Here is a 26,471-nt window from a genome sequence, read left to right as displayed (position 1 = left end):
TGCGGACGTAATACAAAACATTTCCACTTGTTTGTTTATACTGCAGAACAACAACTGTTCTTGGGGGTGTGGTCCACGATAGAGCAATGTCTTTAAACAATGTGCCGCCAACAACCAGACTAGCAGATTACTGAATCCCTATAATTTCGACACAACTAAGCAACCAAAATATCTAGGTCCTGTGGAAACAATATTTTAAGTTACTGTTTGTAAAGACATTAGTTTCTTCGAGTGAAAATAGCTCTTTGAAGGCTTGTATCTCTGTCACTGCGAAGAAATACACCAAAAATGCTTCCACAGGACTTAATAAAGTTAACGTACAGTATCACCATGCCCCACAACTGCCCATAGAGCCTATAGCTTTTTGCTGCATTTGGCGGCAGAAAAACATGGTAGTGACAGCTGGAGCTGAGCAATACACGGGCTGGCTAACCTGTCTTGCTACAACAAATTGTAGTGTTCCATCTGCCCCAAACTACACTGTAGTGACATAAAAACATTAATATATGAAGGGCTTTGAGTTCACTGCAAACCTTTCATGCTAGACCCAGTAGACTGGTTTTATGGCCTTCTCAAAAAGCATTGATAGGTATTCAAAAATTTGAATGATTGCCCGTGACTATACCATAACCTTAAGCCAAATAATTAAGAAAGCATGACAGTTCTATTAGAGTTCAGAGTAATGTAACTGCTCTACCAGTATAAGGATAAATTAAGAATTTTAAGGGATCATAGAAAAAAAGTAGAGAAACAAGGTGTAATGAGTATAATGATAGCGGTTTCTCGATGATGCTTGAGCCACAACTGGATTAAAGCCACGACTGTTTGCGTACGCACATCACCCTTGTATTATCACGTGGCATTAATAAACAAGACCCACAATCAGACGTGATATAAGCCTACCTATACACAATGTTACTAAAGTTCACAATCAATCCATGACATCCTCTGGGGCCGCACGAATCAGTCCTGCCCACTGCTTGAGTCTGTTCCGAGCCCTGATAGTGGCATGTCTTGTGGGCCTCTCTGCTGGACGATCACTCGAGTTACTCACATCAATTACATCAGTAGAAATTACAACTTGTTCTTCCTGGGCTTTATTCTCATTCACTTCCAGTGGTATCAAGCGGGCGATGGGCCTATTTGTCCTTCCACTTGCAGTACGGTCATCTGCTGCTCTGACATAACCATCTAAACCAACTATCAGTTTTTCCACAACAGCAAGTTTCCACTCCGTTCTTGGTGCATCATCATGAATGATTACGACATCACCAACTTTGACTTCTTGCCTGTTATTTCCACTAGATCAATGGTATTCACGAAGAGAGGTCAAGTATTCTTTCTTCCATCTAGACTGGAAGTGCTGAAGCAACTGACTCTGTCTCTTTACAAATTCCTTAACTTGAGGTACTCCGTATATAGGGTCAACTGTTTCTTCTACTGTCTGATGAGGTAGAGAGGTGATACGTCGTCCACAAATGAGATGAGAAGGTGTAAGAGGCTCCGCATCATCTATATCGGCTGAAACATACGTGAGGGGCCTGTCGTTGAGTACTGCCTCTATTTCTACAATCAGTGTTTGCAGAACAGGGAGAGTAACAAGTGCCTTTCCTAACACCTTCTTGAGTGCTGTCTTTGTGAGACCGATCAAGCGCTCCCAAACCCCCCCCCTCATACCAGGGGGCTCTCTTTGGAATGAATTTCCATTGCACTCCTAATGTACACAATAACTCACTCATCTGCCTAGTTTTGATAAGTTTCTCTAACTCTCTTGCTGCAGCCTCATAAGTAGAGGCGTTGTCTGATATCATAACACGAGGTAAGGATCGCCGGGCCACAAACCTTCGGAAAGCCTGTAAGAAGGTATCAACAGATAAATCATCTACTATTTCTAGATGCATCGCTCTTGATACTCCACATGTGAACAGACACAGATACACATTAGTAATCTCACCCATCTTCTTTACGTGAAGTGCTCCCGTGAAGTCGACTCCCGTGATCTCAAACGGTCTTGCATCCTTCACTCTTACACTAGGCAGAGGTGGTGGTTCAGGTCTATGATATGGCCTTCTGGCTACTCGTTTGCAAGATACACACTTACGTAGCAGAGCTTTTACCACTTGCCTGGTAGATGGAATCCACTATCTCTGTCTAAGAGCTGTCACTGTGGCATTGACTCCAGAGTGTAGGTAGGTCTTGTGTACATGATATACTATCAAGGATGTAATAGGGTGCTTCTTTGGAAGAAGGTATGGAAACTTAGCTTCATCATTAATAAGTGCGTTGTGAATCCTCCCGCCGCAGCAAATGAGATGTCGGTTGTTTAGAAAAAGCTTCAGCTGATGAATCAAGGGGAGGCGCTGCTTCGTTGCATTGTTTGACTTAAGTGCCAGAAACTCTTTCAGGAAGCTAAACTGTTGTACATGTTGAATCCATCTGTAAGCTGCTTCATTGACTTCACTGGAAGTGAGTGGCTGAGAGGTCTTAAGGTTTGGTGCCTTCTGCTTGCAGTTATAAATGAACCGAAGCACATAAGCTGTCACTTGAAGCAACTTTGACCAACTACTGTAGCGGTTAATGTCAAAAACCAGGCTAATGTTTGCTGGAGGCAGTGAGTCATCCTCAGTGGGCAAGTCTTCTGAACTTTCTTCAGCTGTATGGAGAAATACTTCTCCATATTCCCACTTAGGCCATTGTGCCTTGTTAGTTATCCAGGAAGGACCTTGTCTTCACAGATCAGAACTGTTCAATGAATGAAATGAGATGCCTCGAGTGACCAAATCTGCTGGATTACTTTGAGTGGGGCAATATTGCCAGGTAGCATCAGGAAAAAGCTTACGTACCTTCTGCACACGATTAGAAACAAATATTGGTAGCTTTTTATCACTGAATATCCAATGTAAAGCAATTTGGCTGTCTGACCACATTAATATCTGTTGAAACTGGAGATGGCTCAAAGAAGATATCACAAAACTACACAACCGTGCACCGACAAGGGCTGCCATCAATTCCAGCCTTGGAAGAGTAAGCTTCTTGAGTGGTGCAACTCGAACCTTGGCCATGACAAACGAAGAGCTGGTGCTCGTACAGATGAAAACCACTGCTCCGTAGGCCTTAAGACTGGCATGGACAAAAGTATAGAGTACTAACTGGTCATTAGCGTCAAGCTGCAAGTACTTCCTTGGTACATAAAGACTAGAAGTCTGCTTCAAATCTGTAATGACACCCTTCCATTCAGTGGTTAATTCAGAGGTCAATGGTTCATCCCACTTCAACTTACTTTGCCACAGCTGTTGCATAAACAATTTTGCCAATATGGTAACTGGAGTTAGCATACCCAGAGGGTCAAATACTCTTGATAAATCTTGTAAAACTCTTTTCTTGGTTGGCTGTGCTACATCTAGAGATGAAAATGCCCTGTCTGTAAGTCTTAAAGTGTCTTGTGATGTATCCCACATCAAGCCAAGAACATTCACTGTCACTGCTGTGTCTGCAACACCATCTTGTTGAGCTCTAGTTCTGACTTCTGGACTATTAGAAGCCCAGCTCCTTAAATTGAAATGAGCATTTGACATCAATTGTCTTGCATTGTGGTAGTACTCTAAAGCATCTGGTACATTGGAACCTCCGGATACAACATTATCCACATATAAATTGGCTAATATGTCTCTAGAAGTGATAGAGTGTTCATGGTTGAGGTGACAACGCAATGCTGCGTGCAGCATGAAAGGTGAGCTCACACAACCAAACAAGACGACACGAAACCTATAAATCTCAAATGAGCTTTCTGGATTGTCTACTTCAGATAACCAGACAAAATGTGTAAACTTGCGGTCTGCTTCCTCTAACTGTACATGAAGGAAAGCCTTCTCTATGTCTGTTACCAGTGCAATATTGTGCGTTCTGAAGCGTAGGAGCAGTGTACAAAGGTCAATCAGGAAGGGTGGGCCAACTTCAAGACAGTCATTTAAGCAAGGATGATGTGGTGACTGTCGACAACTGCAGTCGTATACTATCCTGATTGGAGTAGTGGAGGATTCTTTCTTGACTGCGTGGTGTGGTATGAAATGGCAATGCCGGGATACATCAGATTCTGTAACTTTCTCAATAAATCCATGTGTAAGTTGTTCTGCTATGATGTTGCCATAAGTCTGGAGTAGCTCAGGTGTGCAAGCAAGTTTCCTTGCTAGTGATCTTGTCCGTTTCTCACAAATGCCACGATTTGAGGGGAGATAAGGGTGGTTGTGTTTCCATGGAAACCGGACAATATATGACCCATCTGCCTGATGACGCACTGAGGAGTTAATATAGTCAGCAATTCGTTGGTCATTTGCAAGGAAGGCTGAGGATTTGGCAATTGTACCGGTGAACTCTACATTCCAGAAACGATTGGTGTCAGTAACTTCCTGAAGTGCCGCTATTCCAATGCGGAGTGCCTCAACTGTGTCAACATTAGTGTGTGGCGAGAGTGGGCCTGACAGAAGATACCCGATCTTAGACTCCACAGCAGTTGGACCATTCCCTCGCACAACTCTGTCTTGAACAATCTGCCAATAAAAGTCTGCTCCAACAAGTAGAGATATGTCAAACTTGTCAATAGCTTGCACAGGATGTGCTAGAGGAAGACCACGAAGATACAGATAACAGTCTCCTGGAGATGGTATCAGGTTCTGCAATGGGGCTGCAATCTTTGGTATGACAAGCACAGACATTGGAACTTCTCCTCCATCATTAGTTCGAATTGAAACTGAGGCTAGGTGGAGCTCTTTTGGGGTGGTGCCTCCTCCAAATGCAGAATCATGAATTATCTGTGACCTGCTCGGTACAATGTGCAGACTTTTGGCTAACTGTTCAGTAATGAACGATTTCTGAGCACCCTCATCAAACAGAATGTGAGCACGACACTGATAGTCTCCTGACTGCACAATGGCAATAGCAGTTTTCAACAAGCAGCCAGTGTTACTGGGAGCTGCATTGGTCAGTGGTGGGATGGCTGGTAGGGAAACTGTCAGTCCTGTAGTTGATTGTTCTGAAGTATTAGAGGGTAGTGGTTGAGATTCTGATGTGATAGGAGGAATGGGCACTTTGGCTTGTTTGTCATTGTTCTCACAGATACTTGTGTGGTGTCTTCCTCTGCATCATTTGCATATTGACTTGGATTTGCACTGAGAGACTCCCTGCCATCCCAAACAATTGAAACACAGATTTTTCTCCCTTACTATGTCAAGCCTTTTCTGTTGGTCTGAAACAGTGTTGCAGGCAGATGGTGAGTGTGTTGTGGAAGGGCAATAAATGCAGGACATGGGCTTGGATTGCACTCGGTGTTTTGAAGTGTGATTATGTGCTCCTGCGTAAAATGATGCAGTCATAGTTGAAGGCAGGTCCCTATTGGTGGTTTCTGTGGCCATGTCAAGTGGTGTGCCTGATTACAGGACTTTAATCTCTGTCAAAACACTCTCTCTAAGTTGGTCTAGTGTCCAATCTTGGTTAGCGTGTGACCTAGCCATGTTTCGTCTGGTCTCCATAGGTAACTTATCATACATGATGGTAACAAGTAGGGTACTGTATGACTCTTCAGGAGTGCCTAGTGCACTTAGACCTCTGATGTGACTTTCCACGGTATCGTGCAAATGTTTTAAGCAGGATACAGTATTATTAGGTATTGGCAAATTTGAAAGTGCTTTCATGTGAGCATGAACTATTTTGTGAGGTTGCCCAAAACGTTCTTGTGGTAGTGACACTGCTTGTTGATAGTTGGCACTGGTAAGTGTAAAACCAGAAATAGCATGTGAGGCTTCATCATGCAGCTGCGCACGGAGATAGTTAAACTTCTGGACATCATCTAGCACAGAGTTTGAATGAACTGCCGCATTAAATGCATCCCAAAAGCTCTGCCATATGAGAGGATCTCCAGAGAAAGTAGGTAGGTGCAACTTGGGTAGTCGGCTTACATGATCTCTGTGAGTAGTTACTACTGTGGGTTCAAGCAGAGGTGGTTGCTCAATTGGTGGTACAAACGCTGGGGCAGAAGCAGTCAGGGTTGGTGTAGTCATTGCATCGAGAACACTCTTGATTTGACTTATCTTGTCACTAATGGCTTCCTGTATTGCCGCACTCTCTATAATTTCAGCCTCTAGATCATCTTCACCTTGAATAGTGGCCATTATCTCCTTGTCCATATCTCGCAATAATGCTCCACGCTCGTTGAATTGCTCGACTGAACTAGTAAGAGTAGCTATTTGCTTCTTACTGAGTCTCTCTTCGGAGTCGATAATGGGATCCACTTTGTTAAAGAGGCACGTTAAATGGGATCTGTAACCCTTCCGTGAGGTCTTCTTGCGTTGTAGCTCTTCCATTGTGGCGGTGATCACTCTAGGAAGACAAAACACAAAAACAACTGGTGATCAATGGTGATTCACTCGCCTTATCGGGTACCGTTATCAATTCCACGTGCCACGGTACCACAGCTTCTAGGTGACTGGTTAGAATCGAGGAGTGACGATAAGGCTAACAAACGGGTCACAGCACCAATGTAATGAGTATAACGATAGCAGTTTCTCGACGATGCTCGAGCCACAACCGGATTAAAGCCACGACTGTTTGCGTACACACATCACCCTTGTATTATCACGTGACATTAATAAACAAGACCCACAATCAGACGTGATATAAGCCTACCTATACACAATGTTACTAAAGTTCACAATCAATCCATGACACAAGGAAGGTCACCTACACCTGCAGATATACTGGTGGACATTTAATCCCTACTTCAGCCTATACCTATGACTGAATTAATATTCCACTGATAATCACATTGGTATCAAATTGGAGCTGATATTAGGCATTGATCAATGCCCATTGGTTATTTAGGTATTCTGATACTGATTAAAAGCCACTCACACCAATTGTTATCATCATAAATGTTATGTTAGCAAAACTTAGGGTAAAACAGACTATAATAGTGTTGAACTTTATTCTAGCATAAATGGTGCTGTCACAGTGGCAGAACAATGAACCTGTACTATAGCTCCTTATAGTTGTGATATTGCACACATGATCATTAGGGCTGAGCGATACTGCCATTTTAGTATCACAATCGATACTAAAGCCACTATTCACGATACTGAATAGTTCACAATACTTACAAATAAGTCAATCATAGCTGGTGCTACATAGCATATTGCTCAGCATTCCTGCAGGAAGTCCTTATAGGTGATCACAAACTAGCCACTATCATCATTGTTTACAGTAACAGTTATTGTAACACATGCTTTGAGGTTGTTATGGTGTTCACACCTCTCTGCAGGGGAAACCAGATGGGTGGACTTAATCATTTACAAGGATTCTTAGCCTAGTACTGCATAACAAATGGATTTTTAATGACATTAATGTACAGGCATGGTATCACGATAGCTAATAACAAAATATTGCGATATCGATACTTTCAAAATATCGCGATATATATCGCTAAAACGGTAGTATCGCTCAGCCCTAATGATCATGTGTCATTAGAGATTCGATTGTGGGTTCTATGTGTGTGCATGGCTGATTCTTATACCTCTCTTTCACTTGCTGATCCAGAGAGGAACCTGGAACTACTACACAAATTCATGCATCATTTTTGGTGCTGTGACCACAGGTATGCCAACTTCACTATATCATCACAACCACTTTTGTGCTGTGAGCTTTAACTAAAGGATCGCGGCAGAAGTCAAGCAAGCCATAAGTTCTCAAAGAGGATATCACGCATCTGACAAAACTACTACAGAGTGTAGATGAGTTCCTCGCTACTACCACACCCCTCACTATAGATCAAATACCGTATACGTGGAAATTTTGGTGGTGACTTTAATTTGGCGATTTGGCGAAATTAGAACGTACTGCCAAATTAAAATGATGCCAAATATAGGGAGTTCCGTTTAAATTATTCGCACGTTAGTCTTTTTAAGATGGCCGCGGTAACCCTGTTTAAGTTCTTCAAACGAAAGGAGCAATCCATCGGGAGTTCTCTATTAACTAGTAAAGACATTGAAAGTGCAGACAGAGCCGTGGCTAAAGCATTGGAAGCAGCTTCTAAAGAAGTGCCTCGAGGAAAGTATAACTCGTATACCGACGAACAGAGCGCAGAACTAGGAAAGTATTCCTTAGATAATGGGCCTACTACAGCAGCAAAGCATTACTCTAAAGTGTGGGGCGTTAACATCAATGAATCAACTTGCAGGCGACTGAAGGTGGAGTATTTTGACAAACTGAATGAGGAAATCAAAGAGAGAAAAAAGAAAGGTCAAGCACCAGAAACTGAACCAATTGTCATTAAGAAGTTGCCCACTAAAGACAGAGGAAGGCCATTAATGTTGGGTCAAGAATTAGATGCAGCAGTACAAGAGTATGTGGAGTCCCTCAGAAAGGTAAATGGATCTGTCAACACTCTTGTGGTAATGGGTGCGGCAGAGGGCATAGTTGGAGCCAGGGATATGTCTAAGCTCAAACAAATTGAAATCACTAAAAGCTGGGCCAGATCATTACTCATCAGGATGGGTTATGTTAAAAGGAAATGTACTACTTCTGGAAAACTACCTACAAGATTATTTGACGAATCAAAAGAAATTTTCCTTGCAGATATAGCAGCTGAGATTGTGATGAATGAAGTACCCAAACCCAAAGAACTTATCATAAACTGGGATCAAACTGGTCTGTCAATTGTTCCCACAAGTGACTGGACAATGGAGAAGCGGGGCACAAAAGTTGTACCTATTGCAAATGCTGATGACAAAAGGCAGTTGACTGCTGTACTGGCTGTGACTGCAAGTGGTGAGTACCTTAAACCTCAACTATTGTATAAAGGAAAAACAACGAAATGTCACCCAACAGTGACTTTTCCAGAAGGATGGGACATTTGGCATAGTGAAAACCGTTGGTCAAACGAAGAGACTACCAAGAGGTACATTAGAAAGATCATAATACCTTTTGTGTCACAAAGGAGAAAGGATTTAAAGCTAGCACCAGCACACCCTGCTATCACTATATTTGATGGGTTTCGAGGGCAAACTACAGATGAAGTCATTTCATTGCTACGACGGAACAAAATTATACCAGTGCAATTGCCACCAAATTGCACTGATAAGTTGCAACCAGTAGATCTTTCTATCAACAAACCTATGAAAGATCACATGAAAAGAAAGTTTCAGGAATGGTATGCTATTGAAGTTCGACAAAAGCTCAAGACGATTCCTGTCAGTCAAGTTCAAGTGGATGTCAGCCTTTCGGTCATCAAGAACCCTAGTGCAAACTGGATTATTTCAGGGTGGCAAGCACTTGAAAGGAGACCAGAAGTTGCAATTAATGGCTTTAGGAAATCTAGTATTTATGACATCATTGACATTTAAATCATCGTTTTGAACTACTAGTAAAGAGTACTATAATTGAATTGTATACTAATAACTAGCATTTAAAATGATTATAGTTGTACAGTATGTCAATATGTACAGTAAATTAAACTTTTTTAATCACTAGACAAATCATCTATAGTCATCTAATCATTATCAGCTACAGGAAATGGCTCTAACTCCAGCTGTTCAAAACATTCTATCAGATGCCTCCTCATTTTACTCTGGTCAAATTTTGTTGGCAGGATTCCACTGCTGGCTATTGAAACACATGTTGCTATCGCAAACAGCCCACAATCAGATGTACCATCCTGTTTTGGCCCATCTCTCACTTCAACCTCTACTTTAGCCCCAAACATTTGCTTTAGAATCTTAACTGTGGCTTCATCAATGGAAGAATACAGTGAATCATAAACAACAAGCTTGGGATAGGTGTTGACTGTGGAAGCAGCAATCCAATGACACCCTTTACAGTGGAGTATCTGTAGAGCGTTAGATGCACTCTTAGCGGTTAGCCTCTTGGACTTGGTTAGAGTCAGTATAGATTGTAGCCCATTAACTCTAAATTTCCTGCTAAGCAATTTCTGAGCAAAATTAATATGTTTGTCAGTCAAAGAGTCACCTGCATGGAAAAAAAACATGTATTACCTTACTATGTTTCGTGTACTGTGTGCATACAGTAATAATATTTAGACATAGCCTTGTGGTGCTGCTGGAGCTGATGGCTATAGCTAAAAAAGACAGTGTATTTGTAAGCAAAAGGCAGGGGCGGATCCAGGTTTATGGAAGGGGGGGGGGGGGGTCAAAATGAACTGTGAGGCACTACATTGTCTAGTTTGGTAAGGTGAGACCAAAAAAACAAAACAAAAATAATAAGGTCACAGCCTGCTGACAATAGCTGCCCACCTCACAAACTACACATTTATCACTGATAAAGTACATAAAAATCCTTACATAGCTCACTACACACTACTCTAATACTGTGACTGCTTTATTGGAGTGACTGCTCTATTAGAGTATCTCGATCTTGGTATGCTAAAAAATTTTGGAGGGGGGTCAAGAGCCCCCTTTGACTCCTCGCCCCTGAAAGGATTGATAATTGTACATAAGTGCATCATTTAGCCATTACGACACTTAAAGGTTTACTACTAAGTATTAAATTAAAAACATTAGAGCAATGATAGTAATTATTCAACTACGTACGGATGATGGTATTAAGAGTAGCTAGTTTAATCCTAGCCTATCAGTACATTACCGGTATGTTTCTGACAGCAAGGTTTAAGATTTTAATCCCACTATGTTTTAAAACTGAACCTTTCAATATCATATCTTTGTCTGTAGTTTTCAGAAGCTGACGTTCACACTTTAACCATGGCACTCCTTCCTGGTGATTGTCATTTGTTGAGATGGAATCAAGATCAATCACATCATCATCCACTCGTATTTTCTTATCAGGAGGAATACCTGGTACTGTTTCCTTTATACTTCGTTTTGGTGCCTTTTTTGCTAATTTTAATTCGATTGGAGGACATGTCGACACTAATCTTCGCACTTTGGGTACCAAATTGCTGCTCATGGTGCTTTCAAAAACGAGTTTACACGGGATCTCTAACCCTCCTTGTGGCAGGTCAGAAGAATATCGACGATGTGCATCAGTAATAATGCAGCTCAATGATCCACCAAACCCCAAGAACAAGTGACAAGCTTCCGAAATCTTTCTCGGAACGTGCCCAATAATTTCACTTCCCTTCTTAATCGAGACCGCGTACGAGTCGCTGGCATTTCCGTCCTCTATTTCACACACGAGAATTTCTCCTAAGGCTGGGGTCCATCTATCACTATACACTTGGAAACCACGAACGCAGGAATCGACAGCATGTGTATCCATGACAGAATACTAATTGACACGCGCTATAATACAAATCTCGTAAAAAACGCGGACGGAACCGCCAAATTAAAATTTCGCCAACCTAAATGTTTGACGGATCCGCCAAATTAAAATGACGCCAATCGGTGTTTTAGTTAGAATCGCCAAATATTTCACTCGCCAATATTTCCACTTATACGGTAATTTTAATCACAATGCCCATTGTACCATCTTTCAGAATATACGTATAAAATAATTCTGGCCACGACGTACTGAGGCTCACCTACATAATCCGATCTGGAGAAGTCGCTATTACTCTGTAGTTGTTTTTATTATTTCAAAATGACAAAACATATGGTGATTATGTTTTTGATCATTGTGTAGCAATATATAACAGATTGGTGATTGTGGGCTCCTGATCCTAAATACCTATCTACAATTTTTACTATGAATGTATCTATCACAGTCTAAGGTTTAATATTCTTAACAGGAAGTGGATGTCTGTATATTATGCTTATGATGTAATAAGGATGAATGCAATGCATGTTTATATATTTGACATATGCTGTGATGCTAACTCTATCAAAAGATTCGACACATTAAAGGGTATCACTTATACTACTGTTTTCAAGCTAATGGAGCCTTGTTTTCTATGTTTTGCACTAAGGACATACGGTTTATATGGACAATCAGTACTTATCTCCCCAAGATCTCTTTGTAACAGGAACAACTATAGTGCTGGAACTTTGCATACTAACTGCCAGAATACTTCAAGGAAAGTTTGGGGATGTGCCAAGAGGTACTGTCTCTTTTATTTACAATGGTAACCCTGTGGAGTGATAATTGTGATGTTTTACTTTGGACTGTCCAGAAATCATAGATTACTATATGGGAGGAGTAGACTCGGGGGACCAAGCTATGTGTTACTATTTGCTAAGGAGAAAAACGATGAAATGGCGGCATAGACTACTTTGGAGGCTGTACAACATGGCAATAACAAATGCTCACATGATATAAAATGAAATGTACCACTTTGAGTGGGCAGTTCAAAGGTACCAACAGTCCTACAATTTTGTATATAGCACTGCTCAGCGCAGACCGTAACACTGCTCAGGGCAACCGCAGTGAGTTTTGAGTGCATTGTAAGGTAGAATGCACTGACCACAGTGCAATATACAGATACTGCACTGGCTGTGGTTTTGTGCAGCATTGCACAAGTGCTGGCAGCAGAGACCACTACGACACCTCATCTAAAATGTGGAAAGACACCTCATAGATCACTCAAATTCTTATATAGCCCAACATGTAAAAGTCGATAGTGAAACCATAACATCACCAGACCAAATGTCACTAATACGTTCACTAAGCAGCCAATGGAGATTGTAAAAGCCAATGCGGTGGCCACAACTCTCTAGTCTACATATATATAAACCTTATTCACCTTACTAGTCTGGTGACATCTGAGCCCCCATAGTCCATCTTTGACAATGAGTCAATAAATTCTATCCATTACATTTAATTCTGGAAACCAGTTTTTGTCATGCAACTAGATTATTGTTTAGTAGATAGATTTTGTTTACTCAAACCATCTATTAGCTGCTATTTTTCACTTGAGAGAATCAACAGGTGATCGAGTGATCATGTATGCTGAGCACTACATGATGAGAGCCAAACAGTGAATGCAGGTTAACAGCCCATAATAGCTATCCAGAGTTGGGGAAGTTACTTCATGAAAGTAATATATTACATATTACATATTACTTTTATATCAGTGTAATATATTAGTTACATATTATTTAGAATAAAGAGTAACTAATAATGTTACATATTAAGTTACTAACTTAATAATATTAGCTACAAATATTAAGTTACTAATGCTAAGTTACTTTTTTATTAAGACAAATAGCTATCCAGAGTTGGGGAAGTTACTTCATGAAAGTAATATATTACATATTACATATTACTTTTATATCAGTGTAATATATTAGTTACATATTATTTAGAATAAAGAGTAACTAATAATGTTACATATTAAGTTACTAACTTAATAATATTAGCTACAAATATTAAGTTACTAATGCTAAGTTACTTTTTTATTAAGACAGCTAAGTTTAAGTTAACATATAAACCACGTGCAGCCACGTGATGCACATCAGTCACGCATACGTGCAACACCTGAGCACCATTATAGAAGAAAGGTTAATGGATTAAGGTGATTAATTAATAGTAGAATGGATAATTGGCAATAAAATTCATTTATAATGCGTTACTTGTTCATCGTTACTCGTAGTATCACTCGTTACATCGCAGTAAAGTTACTCGTTATTTTTCACTTTCAGCTACTCGTTACATAATAATATAACTTTTATAGTTTCCAAAAGTAACTTAAAGTTATATTACTGCATTTCCAAAAGTAACACGTTATATTACTCTGAATCGTGAATTGTAATATATATTATGTAACGCGTTACCCCATTTCTGTAGCTATCTCAGGTAGCTGAGATACTGTAGAGGGATGTCACCACCGTGTTTAGTTTGGTCACCCACAGTCGATGTTAGAAACCTGGCCTTTATAAGAGGTGCAGCTGTCTTGTGAGACTCTCCCCACCTACTAGATGAGTGATACATAACAATTATACAACGTGCACACGTGTTCTGCCAGTACAAATGCACTTGTGCCCGTTGTATAACTACTAACACTGCTACACCATTACAAAATCTATGGACAAATCAACAGTTCCATTTATCTTTAAACAAAATTCCCACCTCTATACCCACGCAGTTAATACTATCCCTTAATCTTAATAGACAATTAATCATAACATAAATACTTTAGAGAAAGCCTCAAGGCTACCCTTCATTTTTGTTTGCACAAGTACGGGATATGCTCCCTTCACCTTGAAGGAATTCATTATTCCTGATAGTCTATGAGGCTAAATACACTATTTTTTCAGTTGGTTTACACCCATACAGCCCATTGTGAAAGGAATTAGGAAATCACTTCACCTGTACTTCAGTTATGATCGATTAATTAAGTACCTGTAATTTGTTTGCCATATAGCTGCTACACAAATTGAATTTCTTGTTGTTCCAACTTTCTAGTGCTCTAACTCCCAAAAAGAAAGGCTGGGACTTTGGCCTTTGTCAGTAATAGCAGGCCTATATGAAAGAGGGAGGGGAGGGGGGATGGTGTAAAGATCTTTGTGCAGAAGCACATAGCATCTGGGGTCATGTCCCTAAAATTGTTTTCGTAGTTTCACTCTCTAATAGTGATGCCATGATATTATATCGTCAGGAGCTCATCAAATCCTGGACAAGGGAGGGTGTAACTCCTTACACTACCAATACTACAGGCGAAATTCAAACATGGCATCCAGTGTACTATGTATCTAATCAAAAACAGCCAAGCTGTAAAAAAAGGAGTGTGGCCCTTGAAAAGGCTATGGTGAAAAAAGATGTGAAATCCAAGGTGGCGGCCAAGAAATGGCTGTGATGGTAGGTTAATGGTAAAAATTTTAATAACGACAATTCAGGTGAATTTGGTGCCGCTTGGTCAATTGGCACAAAATTCACCTGAATTGTCGTTATTAAAATTTTTACCATTAACCTACCATCACAGCCATTTCTTGGCCGCCACCTTGGATTTCACATCTTTTTTCACCATAGCCTTTTCAAGGGCCGCACTCCTTTTTTTACAGCTTGGCTGTTTTTGATAGATTTCACTTCTTTTTGTATGTGTATACCCCAAAGCTGGCCTATGGCCAGCTTTGGGGCTTTTTAACCTATATATTTTTCTTTACCACAGGAAAAAGAAAAAGATGAAGCAGATTTTATAAATACTTTAACTCATTCTGATTTTATCAGTAAATGTACAAATTATATATATAATGCATATATCAATAGTTCATAATATAAAAAGAGAGCATATATTTATTACATGTCAATTAATCCCCACAGGATAATTTGCAGCTGATCTCTCTACTGGGTGACTTGAAATGTAGCTGAACTCTCTACAGGGTGATCTGCTTGTATGTAGATGAACTCTTTACAGGATTCTCTCTACAGGGTGACTTGACTCTAGCTGAACTCTCTGCAGGGTTATCTGTTTGTAGTTGAATTCTCTACAGGGTGATTTGTTTGCAGCTGATGAACTCTCTACAAGGTAACTTCTTGTAGCTGATCTGTCTACAGGGTGACTTGTTTCTAGCTGGTCTCTCTACATTGCGATTTGTTTGTAGCTGAATTCTCTACAGGGTGATGTGTTTGCAGCTGAACTCTCTACATGGTGATTGCTTTGTAGCTGAACTCTCTAAAAAGTGACTTCTTCTAGCTGAACTCTCTACAGGGTGATCTTTTCATAGCTGAACTTTCTACAGGATGATTTCTTTGTAGCTGAACTCTCTACAGGATGATTTATTTGTAGCTGAAATCCCTACAAGGTAACTTCTTCTAGCTGATCTTTCTACAGGGCGATTTGTTTGTAGCTGAGTTCTCTACAGGGTGTTTGTTTGCAGCTGAATTCTCTACGTGGTGGTTTCTTTATAGCTGAACTCTCTACAAGGTGACTTCTTCTAGCTGATCTCTCTACAGGGTGATTTGTTTGTAGCTGAACTCTCTACAGGTGATTTGTTTGTAGCTGAACTCTCTACAAGGTGATACTTCTAGGTGATCACTCTACAGGATGACTTGTTTCTAACTGAACTCTCAACAGGGTGATCTGTTCATAGCTGAACTTTCTACTGGGTGATTTGTTTGCAGCTGAACTCTCTACATGGTGGTTCCTTTGTAGCTGAACTCTCTACAAGGTAATTTCTTCTAGCTGAACTCTCTACAGGGTGACTTGTTTCTAGCTGATCTCTCTGCAGGGTGATCTGTTCATAGCTGAACTTTCTATAGGGTGATTTGTTTGCAGCTGAACTCTCTACATGGTAGTTTCTTTGTAGCTGAATTCTCTACAATGTGACTTCTTCTAGCTGAACTCTCTACAAGGTGACTTGTTTTCTAGCTGATCTCTCTACAGGGTGACTTGTTTCTAGCTGAACTCTCTACAGGTGATTTGTTTGTAGCTGAACTCTCTTCATGATGGTTTTGTTGTAGCTGAAGTCTCTACAAGTTAACTTCTTCTAGCTGATCTTTATACAGGGCATATTTGTTTGTAGCTGAGTTCTCTACAGGGTGCAGCTGAACTCTCTACATGGGAGTTTCATTGTAACTGAACTCTCTACAATGTGACTTCTTCTAGCTGAACTCTCTACAGGGTGACTTCTTTCTAGCTGAACTCTCTACAGGTGATTTGTTTGTAGCTGAACTCTCTACATGATGGTTTTGTTGTAGCTGAACTCTCTACAAGGTAACTTCTTCTAGCTGATCTTTTTACAGGGCATATTTGTTTATAGCTGAGTTCTCTACAGGGTGATTTGTTTGCAGCTGAACTCTCTACATGGGAGTTTCATTGTAACTGAACTCTCTACAACGTGACTTCTTCTAGCTGAACTCTCTACAGGGTGACTTGTTTCTAGCTGATCTCTCTACAGGGTGACTTGTTTCTAGCTGAATTCTCTACAGGTGATTTGTTTGCAGCTGAACTCTGGTTTCTTTGTGGCTGAACTCTCTACAAGGTAACTTCTTCTAGCTGATCTTTTTACAGGGCATATTTGTTTGTAGCTGAGTTCTCTACAGGGTGATTTGTTTGCAGCTGAACTCTCTACATGGGAGTTTCATTGTAACTGAACTCTCTATAATGTGACTTCTTCTAGCTGAACTCTCTACAGGTGATTTGTTTGCAGCTGAACTCTCTACATGGTGGTTTCTTTGTAGCTGAACTCTCTACAAGGTAACTTCTTCTAGCTGATCTTTCTACAGGGTGATTTGTTTGTAGCTGAATTCTCTACAGGGTGATTTATTTGCAGCTGAACTCTCTACAAGGTGACTTTTTCTAGCTGAACACTCTACAGAGTGATTGATTTTTTTGCAGCTGAACTCTCTACATTGTGGTTTCTTTGTAACTGAACTCTCTACAGTGTGATATGTTTGTAGCTGAACTCTCTACAGGGTGATCTGTTCGTAGCTGAACTCCCTACAAGGTAACTTCTTCTAGCTGATCTTTCTACAGGGCGATTTGTTTGTAGCTGAGTTCTCTACAGGGTGATTTGTTTGCAGCTGAACTCTCTACATGGTAGTTTCTTTGTAGCTGAACTCTCTACAATGTGACTTCCTCTAGCTGAACTCTCTACAGGGTGACTTGTTTCTAGCTGATCTCTCTACAGGGTGACTTGTTTCTAGCTGAAATCTCTACAGGGGATTTGTTTGCAGCTGAACTCTCTACAAGGTAACTTCTTCTACCTGATCTTTCTACAGGGTGATTTGTTTGTAGCTGAATTCTCTACAGGGTGACTTGTTTCTAGCTGATCTCTGTACAGGGTGACTTGTTTCTACTGAACTCTCTACAGGTGATTTGTTTGCAGCTGAACTCTCTTACATGGTAGTTTCTTTGTAGCTGAACTCTCTACAAGGTTACTTGATCTCTCTACAACATGACTTGTTTCTAACTGAACTCTCTACAGTGTGATCTGTTCATAGCGGAACTTTCTACTGGGTGATTTGTTTGTAGCTGAACACTTTGCATGATTGTTTCTTTGTAACTGAACTCTCTACAAGGTAACTTCTTCTAGCTGATCTCTCTACAGGGCAATTTGTTTGAGCTGAACTCTCTACATGATCGTTTCTTTGTAGCTGAACTCTCTATTAGGTACCTTCTTCTAACTGATCTGACTACAGGGTGACTTGAATTCCCTACAGAATAATTTGCAATGTAATATAATTAAGTAAATTATAAATGCAGCTGAATGCTTTATTAGGGTGACTGTTCTATTAGAGTATCTCGATCTCGCATTTGCTACACGTAGTTGCCGTTCGAATCATAACTCAGTGGTTTGTAATCCAATTCTTCTGTACTACTGCAAGGACTTTCTATGATGATTATTCCAGCTACATACTGATTTTCAGCTCATTTCTCTAAGCGGTTTGCCTGATAGACACGAAAACTAATAGTTTTTTATTCACAAAAATCGATCGCGTAATTTTGACACTGGTCGAGTTTTGTGTCATATCTCCGTGGTCTTTATCCCGATTCCTTTCAAACCACAAAAAGGCACTCCTACGATGGTTGTTCCATCTACATAGCAATGTTCAACTGATTCCTCACAGGAGTTTACCCTGTAGGCGTGACAGACCTTCGACCTTATTTTACGCAAATAATTGGTCATAACTCCGTGAATGTTCATCGGATTCCTACCAAAGTTGGTACACAGATCCGCCTTAATGAGCCCTTTACCGGGGTTTTCAAGTCCGCTGTCCTATGTATTTTGGCGCATGCGCTTAGCAGTGCGAAAGAAATGGCAGATTCAAGTGAGATCAGGTAACTGTGTGTGCCCTATTATGATGAATGATTGTAAATGAGATAAAACTATTACTCACTGTGTTGTTGTGACTCCTTTATCACCAGTGAATGGCCCTTCGGTTAGTAGGTTTTTAGCGCATGCGCAATTGTAATAGGACAACGGACTTGAAAACCCCGGTAAGTGTGCCAAAGATCCGAGCACGAATTCGTGTTTTATGGCGGATTTTGCGAAGTGTGCGAAATGAAGTATATAGAACTATTAGAAGAAAAAAACGAAGAAATTAAAACGAAATTTTGTTCGCTCGTATCTCGGAAATGGCTGGAGCGAATTTCTTCAACTTTGGTGTGTAGACTCCTCTTACTGGCCGGCACCTAGCTCTCTAGCAAATTTGGTTCCAATCGGGTAAGGGATCACAGAGCTACACAGGGGCGTAGGCAGGATTTCCAAAAGGGGGGTTCTGCCCTAAGTATAGAATCTCCACAGCGGGGGTCTGGGGCCGTGTAGCTACACGTGTAAACATGTGTATTCTTATAAATTCATTCGCAATAGCGAGTAGAGGTACTTGAATTCCTCTGCCTGAAGACCTGTAGCTACCCATTTCAGTGGATTTGTGTAAGTTAATTCAGTTCTAGTTAACCAGTATCACGATTTAAAAAACTTAACTCTGAAAAGGGGGTTCGTCCGAACCCTTTGAACCCCCCCTGGCTACGCCCCTGCTACATAGGTGTGAAAATTGCGTTTTCTTTCTTCCTGTTAATATACTCACGGGTGGCACGCCGGCTTCTTGCGCCGCACGACACACTACCGTGTGTCTTGATATAATTGGTTACATCGTTCTTACGAGCAACAGGGATACACTGAATGGGCTGCTACTCCATCGTCTTATGTAAAGCTGCTTCGATAGGAAGATTGTCGAGTTGAATGTAGAGCTTGGAATAGTCAAGTGGAGTAATTTCGCGTGATTAGTGACTGTAGAAAGACTGTCCTGCTAAGCCTGTGCTACTTTTCCTCCATTGTGCCATTGAACTTCATTTCCATAGCTTCGCTTCGTCACAGTGGAAACGTGACATACTCGAGCATGTGCCTCCACATAATATCCTAATTAGGAATATTCACTATTATTACACAGCAGCCATGTTTGAATTCCACTGTTTACAGAGTTACATGCTCCCTTTTCCATAGGATTCGATGTGCTCCTGATATCGTATATTGCAATAATCATGGTTGAAACATTTCATGACAGAGAAAACAAAGCTATAATTTTATCATGATATAAAAAACACAAATTATTTAGTGAAAAGCTACTTGATGATTTCTCTGGCAACATGTGGTGATGCATAAAAAACAAGTATCAACTGTGTCACATCATTGTTATAAGCATAATAGATTGACTGAATAAAATTTGTCCTGTGAAAACATTAATTCATTTAATATGACAGAGAATTGATAAATGGAATTTGAGGAATGTGCAAAAAAAGGGTTTTTTGTTCAGCCGGTCACAACTTGATGTCATAATAAAGAAAATCAGCTGACGTGAGTAAACACAGCCCTCACAAACCACTTGGTTCTTCATTTTCTAATGACTCTTACTCACTTGCATGGGACAAACACACATACAGACTAGTGTACATCCAATTAGCTTGTCTAACTATAAATGTACACACATACATTATGTACTATACACCTTTCAGTTGTCATGGTGAAAAGCATAGGGTGATATAAACTATAAACAAATATCAGCTAAAAAACAAGTTGATGTGCTCCCTGACCGATTCCTATGGACAAGGGAGCATGTAACTGTAAACAGCAAAATTCCAACATGGCTGCCATGTACTATAAAATGTAACTTTTAAAATTTCATGCGCTTGAAGTTGCCAGGATTGATTGTTGTGGTTAGTGTGAGAAACTCGTGTGTATACTTGTGTGTGTGTGTCCATCTGACCACATCACATGAGCAACAAAGTTCAATAAACATGTGGTGTGTGGAGAATAAATTTGATGTCAATTTTGAACTATTAAGAAAACATTTTATGAAGTGCTTGACTGCTCTATTAGGGTATTTGAATGTTCTATCAATCTTTTGTAGTTCTCAGCCCACTCCAAGAAAAATAAATACAGTGACGTTAGCCCCCTTGATGGACTTGGGGGATCCCCTTCCCCTCTGCTGCCTATGGACAACAGTAATGTCCTAATCAGCTGCAACAAATGGAACTGTTACTAACATTGTGGTTTACAGTGGAATGTCATACCACAACTTTCATTGTACTATAGAGGACACAGCTTCCTATAAGATACTCAAGTCAATGAACATTCTAATTGTGTCAATACATGCAAAGGATAAACATAGCCAGTGTATGGTCTGTTTGAGGTGTGTGTAAGGATTTAAAAACAAAAACAAAAAAACTTGAAAATGAAGTCTTAACATGTTTATTATTTCTTTACCTTCTCTAATAAAAGATACATTCAAACAAATTGTTCTAACTGAACAGTTATTTATTATGATAACACCAGAGGTCAATTAGATAATGTTCACTGATCAGTCTAATTATGTAAAGCCAAAGCGTTGTTTCTATCCTTTTACAGTGAACCCTTGGTTATGCAAACTCCTTTGTTCTCAGGCAATGATAAAAGTTTTCAGATAAGTGAATAGTTTGGATAACTAAAGTACAGAGCTCTGTTGAAATACTCTAATAGAACATACACTTGAAATACAGTCTACATAATATACTCTAATAGAACAGTCATTTCCAATTTCAGAGTTGGATAACTAAGGGCCTACCAAAATTAAAATTCACTCGTGGATCATTACTTGATCAGTGTCCACCTCATCCTCTAAGACATGAAGTTTAATAATAATTTAAACAACAAATATGTCTTGCTGGGATTAAAGTTGTAGCTTCTTGCAACCACAAAGAATGGTTTGCTCATGTAGCTGGTTGATCTTTAGAGTGCCCGGCTGTAGAATGATACTTGCCCACCTTGTTGACACTTGCCCTCCCCAACCAACTCAGATAAAAACATAGCAGTTAGAAGGTCCCTTTCAAGGTTTTTCCAAATAAAGACCACACAGCTAAAATCTATTTTAGGTGCAAATATTTATAGCCATCACTTGAATATACAGCACAACACTACCCGCTTATTTATGAAGCTAATGTCATATACAGAGACAAAGCATGTCATGCCCCCCAAGCACAACAAAACATCTTGTAACAAAGCTAATATTCCATGGCATCCAATACAACATGTATATAGGCTCTTCACATCACATGTACAGTCACTGTTAAAAATTTCTTGCTTCATGTTGGTGATGATAGAAAACTAAACATGATGAATGTATATGCAGACTACTGCACAAAGAGACATGTACCATATTTGACTGGTTAATAGCCGCAGCTACTATAACTTTCAGCAAGGAAAACCATGTGGGTAGCATTACTATCCAATATGCATGGGCTTGTGTGGCAGAAGCCTGTGGTGTTTAAACGGATCTGTGAATGACTGACCTCTTTTAACCATTCTTCACTACAATTATTCATTTCAACCTCTTTCAAAAACACTATTTCCTCAACTCCTTTGCCTGGTTTCTGCTTCAAATGTGTCTTATAAACACTTGCATTGGTATATTCATATACAAGCCACGGCTCTTATTTGAGGGTGGTTCTTCAGCTACTATTCTGGGGTGGCTATAATATGAGCTGCGGCTATTAACCAGTCAAATATTCACAGCTATCACTACCCAGCTACTTACAGCAGTGAGCCAGCACCAGGATATCTGTGATTCAAGTACTAGAGTCAAATCCCATGATACAGGACTACTGACAGGAGCACTGTGTCCAAGTGTTATGGATACATATAGGTTGTAGAACACAAAGTTTCACAGGGACCCCAACACTGCTAAATTGTGTGGATAATTGATCATTTGCTTCTTTAGTAGACATCAGACCATCAGGTCCCCATTATACAACTGGGTAGGCTGGAACAATGTGTTCCTTGTGCTTAAGGATCTAAAAAGAATAACTGACCAATATGGCACTTCAAACCTGGAACCTTACAAGTAATTACCAGGCCAGTGCTCTTAACCACCTCGTGTGTGTATGCATATACACACACACACCACACACACACGCACACACACACACACACACACACACACACACACACACACACACACACACACATGAAGTACAAGACCTACACTATTGCTATGATTATTTATATGATGTACAAGCTTTTACAACTGGATATACTTCCTAACTGAAAAGTGTAGTTCTGTGAAAATTCACAGTGGACAGGTTGTTAATAAGAATGAGTACAACACAGCCTCAACATTTGGTCCTATAGGTGACCTAATTACAACACATTACTGTACAAGTCTTACTGTTCCATCAGCATTGACACCATTTAAGTTAATCCTTATGACAAACCGAACAACGGCCAGATCATCTGGATTCTTTGGACCACATTCTACTTTCAGACTGTATATCCATCCTTCATTGTTAGTCTAGTAATAGAAACCCACAAAAAAAATTCTAGAATACTGGGTAGTGACTCTTAAGTTACAAACTATGAGTTACTAATTACAGAAGATAATATTCCTTTAATTAAGGTGGTTGCTAAGGTGTACCTCTCGTATGTCATTGCATCATGTAGCCAAGTAATACACAATGGACAAATTTAACTAATACACAAGGAAATGTACATATTTGGTTGGTCTATTAAAATTAGGCATACACATGATACAGGATTCTTGTAGATTCAGTCACAAATGTAATAGACATGCCTGTCCCATCTGGCCACTTTGTATGAACAAAGTATTAGAATTAACAATTATATGATATATCATCATCTTTCATTTATCTGAGGAACTTTGATGAAAGAAAAAGTTGACAAATACTCTTTGACGTACTTAATATTGATGATACTAAACACTTCTAAAGGCAATTTGACCAGTAAAGGTTGAGTATTGCACAGTTGCCAAGATTGAAGGAAATATTTAAGAATTATAAAGAAGAAAAAATTTTGAGCACTCGTTTTGCACTATAATAGCATAAAACTTGGTAGTATTGTGTTCCCCAAAGCAAGAGGAGTTTGAAAATTGAAAATCTTTTGTTTCATCTCAATCCTATCAAGGAGATGGAAAATAAGAGCATTAGTCTGCCTTGCATTTGTGGGGGGGGGGGGGGGGGGGATTTCCTCTATTTTTCCTCTCAAGCTTTTGTCCTCGTCTTGATCGTAGGAAGACATAACGTACCCAGAAATGGATTTGCCTGTTCATAAAGAACGTGATGGTCTAAGTTGTATCTCCGTAGTGGATTGTTATAACTGTGTAATTAAGTGCCTAGGACTGAAACTTTGGTTGACCATTTCTTTGGCCATCTAGATAAAATAAAACGGAATTAGAAAAATGCACTAACATGTGGGGTTTGACCACATTAGCTACTGAAAACCTACTGAAACAGAATTATTCATTGTGTACTGCTTGTCTTATGTCTGTCAGATAGTTTTCTGAGTGTGGTACATGTAGAGCAACTAACTGCAACTGATACTAGAACTCCTGAAGAAAGGGATGCAAGGTTTGTTTTTGGCACGCATAACAATTGTGTGGCTCGCTAGCTGTCACTTTTCGACTACAGATTAGCTAGCTATTATTATGAAAACTTAGGCTCACCCCGTTTTAGCATCTATCTAGTTATACCATCATCACTAACCTGCATTTACCGTTCAATGAAAGAAAGGCATGATTGGCCTCCACAGCATGATAGCTGAGATGGTTGTCTCAAGAGGAGGCAACAGATGAAACATCAGTAAGCTTCAACCTCAACCTGGCTCAGCGACTTTGGACTTTCTCTTAGAAATATCTTAGTTAGATTGGTGTCAATTCCAATTTAAGTGGTAGACTCCTGACTAGCCATTTATCAGTGGTGTACTAGGCTTGGATCAACACTTGAGCTTCCACTATCGTGTTCTACACAAAAGAAAAGCACGACTTATTACTAAAAGAATATAACTTCTACTGCATACACTTGTAACTATAGCAAGTTTTAATTACGCTATCCAGTGATGAATAAATAGCTCTCCTAAACACCAGACAGTGGCCTGAACAGTACATACAGTAGAGCGCACTTAATGGAATATACATCACCATAGCGTAACTGTGACAGGAAATTATAATGGGGAAAAAAAAAAAGTTAATTCATCAAATTTTAATTTGTCAAAAGCGCCATTAAAATACATGTGATTGTTCATCAAAATATAATTCTTAAAAGAGCCACAAGCCACAAAACAAGAAGGGATATCTGGGGTGGTAGTGTAAACCATATCCCTATTATTATTATTACTCACTGGCAACTAATTCAAAGGATGAATGAAGTCATTGTGGATGGTGATCCCTTCTTGTTTTGTGACTTTTCCTCTTCCTCTTTTAAATTTTCTTTATTTTTTAGTACTAATTAGCCTTTGTCATATTTGTGCTTACGTGCAAATACTTAATAGACCAGGACACTATGGCCAAACAATATCAACCAAAAACAGCCTCACCTTTCCTTTAATAACAGCTTGGTAGTATTGGCTAGGCATAGCCAAGCCCATAAATGTCTTCAGAGCAACCCTAAACCTTTTCAACAACTTTCTATGAAAACTTAAAATTGTCTATTTAACAAATTTTTATGCTGATTGACTAACTGATGGCTCCAGCCAAGCATAACTCAACAATGGATAAGGCTACATGCTTAGTCTCTTCACTATTTCAACGTTGCTTCGTTATGAGACATACCTTTTCACCAACCTCAGTAGTACAATACAATACACACATCATGAACTTCTTTTAATTCAAGGTGGCAATTTGCGATAGCACAACATGGCTTCCCTACAGCTGTGTTTACTGGTTATCATGATTTAGCTATTACCACAACTATTCCATACATTTTTGCGACATTTGTGCAACTTTAATAGAGTAGTCGTGCGTTCATCAGAGGATAAATTACACAATACGGCGTTTATATGATTCTAATAATTGTAGTTAAAAATGGAAAATCGCTTACTATAGCTGGTATTTTGAGTAGAGTAAGCCACCAATGTTTGATTTTTCTTTAAACCTGCAAAGAAAATTTCTGCTTTTGCTATACCTTTGGAGAGGTCTAGGCCATAAACTCTTGCATGCAAAATTTCAGACCTGCAGCTTTCTTAATCTGGCTGCAGGAGCTGCAAAAGTGACCTGTCCGAATGTTCTCAATTCTCGGACAAAAATGTGTATTATCGGTCGAGGGGTACTGCTCGTAATGCTTGAAGCTGATCAAGTCTTTCTGTGCTTGATATGAAAGAGCAACTCTTATACTCTCCAAATATATGCAGATATTTGGCTTAGTCCTTATTGGCTGTGAATTACAAAGCTCCAAAGTCACCTCTGTCGTGCAATCTTAAATTCGGCCACATGTGAAGCTCGTGCAAATCAAATAGTTACCTATATCGAATTCAAAGCTATTTTTATGAACATTGAGAGCATCAGCTATCGTTCAGTAGTAAATAGACACATGCACGATGACCGCATCTTTATTTTTGTCCGAATAGCTACATTGCATTTAGGCTTCTCTGACAGTAGCAGCCTAGCTACTGCACCCAGCACACATATACACAATCCAAATCCACTTAAATGGGGTTTTGACTATCCCCTGTCTTAAAAATATCAAAAATTTCTCTTCAAAATGTCCAGGACTTTAGCCAGATCGAAATACTCTAATAAAGCTGTCAATTACTCTAATATAACGATCAGCCAATTTATTATCACATGTAATCAGGTTTTAAGCGTTGTAATCAACA

The 26,471-nt window shown here is 39.7% G+C and overlaps 1 protein-coding gene across 1 annotated transcript; it reads right to left on the bottom strand.

Moving 5' to 3' along the window:
* Positions 1 to 931: 931 nt before the first annotated feature.
* LOC136247868 (uncharacterized) lies at positions 932 to 6,356 on the bottom strand. Its single transcript, XM_066039688.1, has 6 exons — positions 5,431 to 6,356; positions 2,795 to 5,133; positions 2,383 to 2,722; positions 1,768 to 2,124; positions 1,356 to 1,688; positions 932 to 1,289 (listed from the first exon to the last, which is right to left on the bottom strand). The coding sequence occupies exons 1-6, from the start codon at positions 6,354 to 6,356 to the stop codon at positions 932 to 934; spliced, it is 4,653 nt and encodes a 1,550-aa protein (XP_065895760.1).
* Positions 6,357 to 26,471: the final 20,115 nt, after the last annotated feature.

Source organism: Dysidea avara, chromosome 2 (assembly GCF_963678975.1).
Source record: "Dysidea avara chromosome 2, odDysAvar1.4, whole genome shotgun sequence".
Lineage (NCBI taxonomy): Eukaryota > Metazoa > Porifera > Demospongiae > Dictyoceratida > Dysideidae > Dysidea > Dysidea avara.
This window is presented reverse-complemented; position numbering and strand designations above follow the sequence as displayed.

Bases quoted from the DNA above. Each gene is read 5' to 3' on its own strand.
- LOC136247868 (XM_066039688.1), bottom strand. From the start codon at position 6,356: ATGGAAGAGCTACAACGCAAGAAGACCTCACGGAAGGGTTACAGATCC. The intron at 5,134-5,430 runs GTAATCAGGCAC...CAAATGATGCAG, and splicing joins TTGACAGAGATTAAAGTCCT to AGGAAGACACCACACAAGTA. The intron at 2,125-2,382 runs GTCAAACAATGC...TCCATCTACCAG, and splicing joins AAAGAGTTTCTGGCACTTAA to GCAAGTGGTAAAAGCTCTGC.